Source organism: Gorilla gorilla, chromosome 4 (genome assembly GCF_029281585.2).
Source record: "Gorilla gorilla gorilla isolate KB3781 chromosome 4, NHGRI_mGorGor1-v2.1_pri, whole genome shotgun sequence".
NCBI lineage: Eukaryota > Metazoa > Chordata > Mammalia > Primates > Hominidae > Gorilla > Gorilla gorilla.
This window is the reverse complement of record NC_073228.2, coordinates 183749482-183758771: the sequence shown is the minus strand read 5'-3', so window position 1 is coordinate 183758771 and position 9290 is coordinate 183749482. Positions and strand designations below refer to the sequence as shown.

The 9290-nt window shown below is 49.7% G+C and overlaps 1 protein-coding gene across 1 annotated transcript in view; it reads right to left on the bottom strand.

Annotated features, from left to right (window-relative positions):
• Positions 1-1776: 1776 nt before the first annotated feature.
• MAML1 (mastermind like transcriptional coactivator 1) overlaps positions 1777-9290 on the bottom strand; it is a 44726-nt gene continuing 37212 nt past the window's right edge. The window contains exons 4-5 of the mRNA XM_004043165.5: positions 7799-7895; positions 1777-5160 (exon numbers count right to left, since the gene is read on the bottom strand). Coding sequence (XP_004043213.3) covers positions 4178-5160; positions 7799-7895 — 1080 coding nt within the window. The 3' untranslated portion in view covers positions 1777-4177. The remainder of the gene's footprint in view (positions 5161-7798; positions 7896-9290) is intronic.

Below are 9290 nucleotides of genomic sequence, written 5' to 3'. Positions count from 1 at the left end.
CACCCCAGCCTCTGCAGCCCCACTGCCCTCTCTCATTACCTGGCTTTAGTTTCTCCCTAACACTTACCTCACCTGTGTAAGAACTCCTTCCCATGAGACTGTGAGCTCTGCAGTGCAGGGACCTTACCTTCCTGTACTGCCGCAATTTCTGCCATATTCCCTGCCTCTAGGGCAATGCCTGGCCACAGCAGGTGCTCCCTAAACATTTGCCAAGTGAACTGTCCCTTAGCGAGTCCTCCTCCATCACCCCCAAGCCTGGCTGGTGACCTGGAGAGACTCGGGGTAGTGGCAGGCTGCAGGGATCTGGAACTGCCTGGGCCTTGCCACTACTGAGGCCTGGCCGTCCGACGTCTCCTTTGATTCTGAAAGTTACTGGGAACCTTAAAAATGGGCTGTAGGGAAATAATTTATAGGATTATATTAGCCAGATTTCTTTTCTATTGGCTTGCAAGTTAAGAGCCCCAACAAAACCATTATTCCAAATGACTGTCCAAAACCTTCATAAATATTTCAAATGGCTGCATCCTATCTCATGGAGTGGAAGCACCAGTTTGCTTAACCAATCCCCTAGGGCAGCAGTTTAGCATCTCATTTTCTGCGACTGTAAACAGCCATACTAAGAACACCACTGTGCTGTACCTTTTTCTATACCCAGAATCATTTTCGAGGATCGCTTCTCAGAATTGCAACAGTCCAGGCAGACACAGCACGAACATTTTAAGGAGCTTGATAACTTCTACAAAATTTCTTCCCACAAGCAATCACACAGCAGCCGGCCTCCCATCCTGCAGCCAGCGCTGGGCGCCGCTCAGCACCGTCCATCTCACAGGCAGAGCCACTCACTTCTGTTCTCGTTTGTGTTTTTAGATCACTGCACATGACGTGCATTCTTAGCCAGGAATTCACAGGGAGTCTCCGGAGTTTTCCTCCTTTACTGCGCCTTCTATGGCAAGGCCACAAACAGTTTCCTGTGTGTCACAGATGTCTTCCCCTTTTTATTAGCATAATCTAGCTTTTTGAGTCTATCATGGCATGCTTCCTCGCTGTGGTCCCCTGAAGGCCATTCTTCTCTGCCCTTTGAGGAACTCCAGCCTCTCCCAGGCTGCCCTGCTCCCTGCTCCCAGCAAAGCAAAGCAGGGAGAGTTCTGAGGTGAGGGGCCCCATTCACCCTTTCAGTCCAGGCTCCATCATCTGGTCCCCTTTCACAGTGTGACATGCCAGAGCACATCATTCTTACAATTAAAAAAAGGGAAAACCAAGCTCTATGCTGAAAAGAAACTAAATAGTACATGGAGCAGACAGACTTCGGGGGCAAACCTAAGGGTTCTACATGAAGCACGAGAAGCACGCAGCAGCTACGACAGCACACTCGTCCGGCCCAGCTCCCTCCATCAGCCGCATGGATGCCCGTGAGTCCCGGAGACAGGCTGCTTTCTCAGGGTGATGCTAGAGCTAAGACAGCACAGTCGTCCGGTCCAGCTCCCCTCCATCAGCTGCATGGACGCCCATGAGTCCTGGGGCCAGTCTGCTTTCTCAGGGTGATGCTAGCTCTAATTTAGTATCTATCAGCAGATAACAGAAGCTCCTCTGAGGCTTCAACCAAACCAGCTCCCACTCAACAATGTGCAATAAGAAAGCAGCTAAATCTACGACTCGACAAGCATTTCTTTAAAAAGAAAAAATTTAAAAACCAAGAAAAGCAAGCAGCTAAATTACACAACAAAACCAATTCCCAAACTTCTGCCAGCAGACCCCAGGTGACGTCAAATACAAAGGTTGTTTCCATACTAGCAAAATACTTTATTTTTATAATGATAAAACAAGGAAAGTAAAGATTTCTTTTTGGTGTATACCAGAGTTAAGGGCAGTAGAAGAATATGGGGATTAATAGGACTTTTATGCACTTTTGATGACAATAAAAAGTTAACAATACCAACCGTTTGCCATAGAACTTATCATAGCTCCCCCAAAACACACATATAAAGGATCATAGTTTTAAAATCTATAAAAGTAAAAAATATACAGTTGGAAGCTCTAGCGCTTATTCCATCTTTCATATAAAATTGTAAACATTTATTTACACAAAGCAAATGTGTATAACAAAAGTCTGAGCACCCTTTTCTTCTGAGTCGTGGCTCCTGGAAGACGGGGCTGTGCACAGAAGCAAAGTCATCTCCTCCCCTGACTCCCGAAAACCAGGTTCATAAATAAAGCCATGGGCAGCTCCCTGGGGGGACCCCAAGAATCACATTTTATTGCTATGACACTGCAGCAAGTGAGGAGCCCACTGTGTCGCCGGCCCCAGGACTAAGGCAGAGTGCAGGGCCAGCGAGCCCCGGGGACAGGGGTGGGAGACGGGGCAGCAGCCAGATGGGGTCAGGAGAGGAACAAGGATCCACAACCAGCCTTCAGCCGATTTTTGGGAGAAAAGCCGCTGAGGTCACCCTCTTCCCCTTCAGACTGGGGAACTCCCTCAGAGGGTGGAATTTTCACTGGCTTTATGATTCACCCCTTCTTTGAGAGCTAAACTGAGTACATGGGAAAGGTAGGGAAGGTGTTTTAAGGAGAAATGGCCGACATACCACCTGGGGTGGCAAATGGCTATTAGAAAAGAAGATCTGAGGGTCCAAGTACCCCCAGTGAGAAAGGCACTGCTGGTGCAAAATAACGACCAATGTGTGTACAACCTCTCGTCCCCTCACCGCGACTCAGGCTGGTTGCATGAGTATTTTCCTTGGCTCAATTCTCACATAGGACACTCCTGAATGATCCATTGGGAGACTCCAGGGAAACAGAAATGGGGCTGCAGTTTCTCCATAGAACACTCTGCATCTGAGCCACTTTTCAGCATTCTCTTTTCTCTCCACCATTCTGTGTAAAAGGGTCTCACCCTGTGCTTACCACTTTGCTTTTGTTACGGGGAAGTGCTCTCTCCATCTTCGTTTTCTAAAAACAGCTCACACGTCATATTCTCTTTTGTGGACCCTCAGCTTAGTCAAGTCCACTTGAATCTTTAGAAAGGATGTCTTAGTGTTATAAAGCAATCTCTTTAAAAAGTGCAAGTCATCTGACATGGGAGTGGCAGAAGTTGACAAACCAAGTGGAACTGCTTCCTCCGGGCCGGCCTGCGGCCTCCTTCCCCAAAACCTTTATGCTAAAGTTCCCTTAGGAATTCTAAGAATCTTGCTTTCCCTCCAATGGAGTAAATAATTGTTTTCCATTTGGGCTGCAGAAAGGAAGGAGAGGCAGACAGAAAGGCCAACGGTAAAGGAAAGACATCTGTGCACAACTGCACAGTGACCACGCTCCCACCATGGGCAACATACACGTTCAGAGAAAACTGCAGAAGGTAGGGAGACATAATACTCCAGGACACAGGACCCCCACATCTCTATCTTCCATATGTAGCCTGGGGTCCTGCTGCCAGGACATGGGAGGAAGGGATTCCTGGGGGCCCTGGGAGGGAGGAGGAGGAGCTGCTAGGAAGACCCTAGCTGTGTCACCAGACCTGCTATCCCATGCCTCCTGTCCCTTTTTGGCATACGCAGTCAACAGCCTGCACTTAGGGAAATAATTTTCCAGTGGCCTCCTTCTCCCCTGAAAGCTGACAAAGAGCAGAAACAAAAAAGGCTCTTAATCAAAAGGAAACCCCAGGTTTCCACTTAATTGATTTAAACCATCACCTATCCTAATCTGTTTAAAAACCTTTTGTAAAAAAATTTAAAAATCTTTTCTATGCTACAAATTGCAAATAATTCTGCTATATAAAGTTTCAACAAAAACTTGTCCCCAACCCTGGGGTAAGTGGAGAAATCTTGGATAAAATCACCATGATGGCACAGATTTTTATAAGCCTGATATTGTGGGGTTTCACTGTTGTTACTGTTGGTTTTTTGGTCATTTGGATAGAAAACCACCTTTAGAACCCTATCCTGCTGTCCCAACACCAGGTACTGATGCCAGCAGATGGGCTGGGGCCAGCCCGATGGACCTCAACTGCTGGCCTGAGGGGCGCAGCCACCGACCCTGCCCAGGGCCAGGCCTCACCTGGAGCTTGGGCTCTACCTGCCCAGCTTCCCAGGCCATGGGCTTTTGGTCCAAAGTAGTTGCTCTTTCTTTGAATCTGAGAATAAAAATATAGGATGAATGAACATTAAAAACACTACAAATCCTTCCATTACTGAGACCCTAACAGGTCGTCCAAATCATTCATCCACTCCTCTGAAGTCCTGTTCTTCAGCAGGGAGTCGATCAGATCGGTGTGTCCAGCCACACTAGAGAGCCCACTGCCACCTGGCTGCCCGCTGTAGGCAAAAGGCAGCTCCTGGCCCGCGGTCCGCACAGGGTAGGCCTGGGTGCAGTGCAGCCCCGCCCGACCGCCCATCTGTGAGGCAGGGCTCTGGCTGAAGGCCCCCAGCTCAGGCCCTGCTGGGCTCAGGCCAGGCAAGCCCTGCTGAGGGGCTGTTGGGGGTGGTGCTGGGGCAGGGGCGCTGGTCCTCTGCTGTGCACTCACTGGGGGTAGCAAGGACCCCACGGCAGCTGCTGAGCTCATGGGAGCCATGGGCCTGTTGGGCATTGCCTGGGAGAATTGCGGGCTAGACATTTTCAGGTGGGCCTGCTGCTGCATGTGGAAACTGGAGGCTGCAGTGAAGGGACTCACGTTGCTGTTCCCTGGGGTCTGGCCACTGAGGTTCGGCATTCCCTGATGCTGCCAGGAGGAATTCTGGCCTCCCATGGCTGGTGACACCCTTGGGACCGGTGGCTTTGTTAAACCAGGGTTCAGGGTCCCCTTATTGTGCTGCTGGGAGAGGCCAGAGCTTCCCAGAGAGTTCTGCCCATAGGCAGCTGAGACGGAGGTGTTCTGGCCCACGTTGGTCTGCCGTGGAATGTGGGCATGTCCATTGGTGGCCTGTGGCGGGGGCTGGGCAACTATCTGGGTTATGCCAGAAGCCATGCCATAGAGGCTGCTCTGAGGCATGTTTTGGGAGCCAGGAAACTGAGCCACACCCCGGTCCTGTTGGCCTGAGTTTGTGGGGAGAGAGGAAACTGAAGCATGTCCAGGGCCCATTGGCATCAGATTCCCAGCCTGAGGGAACACTCGAGGACAGCTGGAGTTGGATGGACCCAAGGTGTTCATGCCGGGCACGGCAGCAGAGGACCCTACAAGACAGAGAAGAGTCTGGCAGTCAGGAGTCGACCACCACTGGGTCCCTCTGAGACCCAAGCCGCAGCACCAGAAGTCTCATGTTCACGGCACACTGGGAAGAGGGCCCCGGGGGCCATGGGGCAGAAAGCCTCCCACAGGTGGAATGGAGGCCTGGTCTCTGAAACAATGATGGAGTTCAGAAAGGCACAGAGGAAGGGCAAAGCCCCAGGAGAGAGAAAACCAGTGACCTGCTTCATCTAACTTTCAAGCACCCAACAAATTTCTGCTCTGTGGGGACCCTGTGGTGGGCACCGGGGACTCTGAGGTGGACCCAACACAAGACCCGCCTCTGGGAGGCAAAGTTAGCACATGGCACGATAGGGTGCGATGGGGCGCACCTGGCCAGCAGGCTGCTGGGTGCAGGCCGGAAGCCCTGGCATCTGGGAAGCCTTGGGCAAGGCTTGAGAGAGACGGTGATGAATCCACTAGGTTTAAAAGCACAGAAGTTTAGCAATTTAACAGTTTGGGGAAAAAGAGCATTCCAGGCAAGTGTGTGCAAAGGCAGAGTCAGAAAAAGGCATCTGTGTGGGGAACTTTCAGAGGCTGGCCGTGGCCAGGATATGGAGACAGTGGCCAGCTGGTTAGAGATAAAATGGAAGAGCTAGTTCTGGCCAGATAGGGAAGAGCTGTGGATGGCGTGTGAAGAACGGGGTTGTGGCCAGGCGCGGTGGTTCACGCCTGTAATCCCAGCACTTTGGGAGACCGAGGCGGGCGAATCACGAGGTCAGGAGATCAAGACCATCCTGGCCAACATAGTGAAACCCTGTCTCTACTAAAAATACAAAAATTAGCCAGGCATGGCGGCGCGCGCCCCCAGCTACTCGGGAGGCTGAGGCAGAATTGCTTGAATCCGGGAGGCGGAGGCTGCGGTGAGCCGAGATCATGCCACTGCACTCCAGCCTGGGCGAAAGAGCAAGACTCTGTCTCAAACAAACAAACAAAGAACAGGGTTGTAAAGCCCAAGAGTGGCTGGACTGAGAGTGTGGCTGAGACCATGCTGGGGAGAGGCTGTTCAGTCACGGAGATGAGGGAGGGCAGACCATGTGGGAATGGGGGGTGGAGGCGCAGGACTGTGTGACAACATCTCACCAGACAATATACCATCTTATGGCACACCATTTATACTATGAAATGACAAGATGGCCAAAAGAGGGAGGAGTCACAGGAAATTACCAGATCTTCACTGAGTACCCACTCTGTGGCAGGTGCTGTGCTGGAGAGACAGCAGAGGATGGAAGAGAAAGCACCCCTATGCTCAGGGAACTGCTGTCTAGGCCTCCTGGCTTAAGCAATGGACATATGGCAACACCATTAACTGAATTAGGTTTTGTGGGTAGGAGAGTCATTGTTCAGGGACTGGCCGTAACTCAGTGCTTTGTTCTTCTTCCTCTCTACTAGCAACTATATAACAAAAATTGGGGCCGGGCACAGTAGCTCACACCTGTAATCCTAGCACTTTGGGAGGCCAAGGCGGGCAGATCACGAGGTCAGGTATGTGAGATCAGCCTGGCTAACATGGTGAAACCCCATCTCTACTAAAAATACAAAAATGAGCCGGGCGTGGTGGGCAGGTGCCTGTAATCCCAGCTGCTTGGGAGGCTGAGGCAGGAGAATCGCTTGAACCTAGGAGGTGGAGGTTGTAGTGAGCCAAGATCGTGCCACTGCACTGCAGCCTGGGCGACAGACCAAGACTCTGTCTCAAAACAACAACAATGGAATTGGGTTGAGGAAAAGAGGAGAGCTGAAACCGGCTATTTCATTCCCATCAATAATCCACAAAATGTCAGATGGGTCTGAAGGCAGAAAACATGGGTCAGACCCATGCTTCTGAAATGCCTGCAGATTTCAACCCCACGTTGACCCCAGGTAGCACATACATAAAACCGTACCTGTCTCCTCCAGGACACACAGCTGTGGTCAGTCTCTCTGGGACCCTTTATAGCAAGGTCCCAAATAAGGAAAAACAGAGGTTTCTAAGACATTCTGAGAGGAGCTAGGAAGGCGGGCAGACCAGAGCTTCCTGTATCCATTCCCTGAAATCTTTGTGCATTTCTGGAGGGATGGCCTATGAAGTTCCCTGGCACATCTCAGAGGCGACAGCTAGACTCAAGTGTGCTTCCTGCCCTTTTCTGGCCAACTGTCCACTAGTGATGCTGCCATCTGTGATATTCAAGTGAGCAGACAGGAAGAGAGAAAGAAGCCAAAGGCCACGCAAGTGCATTAAGTCCTTATCTGGAAGATAGGAGTCATTTTTTGAAGACACATAAAAGCAGAAGCAAAGAACTTTCTTGAGAATTACAGAAGCTATTTCCTGCTGATAAGATGTCCTCCAACTAGAAATGATTTTGCTTCAGAAAACTGTACAGCCAGGGACCCAGCAAAGGTAGTTCTAGTGGTTTGCCTCTGTGCCCTCTTCTCCTGATGCCGTGGAGTAACTAGAAAACCAGGCCCCTTAGGCAAACTGAGGTGTATATGATGACAAAGCATGCAGCTTGATGAAGTCAAGGCATAGAGCTGGGCAGACAGCAGGGATTCAACCAGCACCAGGTAGCGGCCTCCCCTGTCCCTGCTCCTCACACAGACACCCCCTACCTGTGAACTGTCCAACCTGCTGTGGGAAGCTGCCTTGTGTCGGGTCTTGGTACTGGGGTGGTGGGCGGGTCAGATGGCGCTGAAACTGTTGCTTCTCCTAGAAAATGCCAAGAACAACAAAACAAAACTAACATATAACAAAATCCAAAACAAATGGAGTGAGGGAGGTCAGAGAAAAGTAACTTATCCAAGTTTGTTACTCACAAATGGGCTCCTGTGGAAATAGTGCTGATTTCATTTTGGGGTTTTTAAATAGTATGAAACAGATCTAGGGAGCAATGACTTTTTTAAAAGGTAGGTATACCTGTTTTTAAAAAATGGAGAGCTGGTTAGGAAAATGCAAATCACAGCTACAATGAGATCCCACTAGGATGGCCAGAATCAAAGTCAGGTGATAACAAGTGGTTGGTGAGGATGTAGAGAAATCAGCACCCTCATACACCGCTGGTGGGAATGTAAAATGAGACAGCCTGTGGGAAACAGTCTGACAGTTCCTCCAAAGGTTAAACATAAAAATTACCATGTGATCCAGCAATTCCACTCCCAGTTATCTACCCAAGAAAAATGAAAACAGATGTCTATATGAAAACTTGTACATGAATGTTCATAGCAGCAATACTCATTAACAGCCCAAACAAGAAACCCAAATGTTCATGAACAGATGAATGAATAAAATGTAACATGTCCATACAATGGAATATTATTATCAAGAGGAATCAATTGCTGTTACCTAACACATGATTGAAAATGACATAACATAAATATAAAATGTCCAGAACAGACAAATTTTTTTTTTTTTTTTTGAGATGGAGTCTCTCTCTGTCACCCAGGCTGGAGTGCAGTGGCGCAATCTCTGCTCACTGCAAGCTCCCCTCCCGGGTTCACGCCATTCTCCTGCCTCAGCCTCCCGAGTAGCTGGGACTACAGGCGCCCGTCACCACACTTGGCTAATTTTTTGTATTTTTAGTAGAGACGGGGTTTCACCGTGTTAGCCAGGATGGTCTTGATTTCCTGACCTCGTGATCCGCCTGCCTTGGCCTCCCAAAGTGCTGGGATTATAGGAGTGAGCCACCGCGCCCAGCCCAGAGCAGACAATTATAGAGACAGAAAGTAGATCAGGAGCTGGAGAGGCTGGGTGGATGGGAGAATGGCTGCTCATGGGTATGGGATTTGTTTTAGGGTAATGAAAATGTTCTAAAATGGATTGTGGTAATGGTTGCACAACTCTGTGATATACGAAAAATGACTAAATTGTTCACTTACGTGGGTGAAGTGTATGCTGTGTGAGTTACATCACAATAAAGCTGCTTTTCTTAAAGGCAGAACTGAGGCAGGGATTGTCCTCAATGAACCTCACTGTCTGGAGCCAGTTCTTATGTCTTAAAGATGTAATTTAAGGCCAGGCGTGGTGGCTCACGCCTGTAATCTCAGCACTTTGGGAGGCCGAGATGAGTGGATCACTTGAGGTCAGGAGCTCAAGACCAGCCTGGCC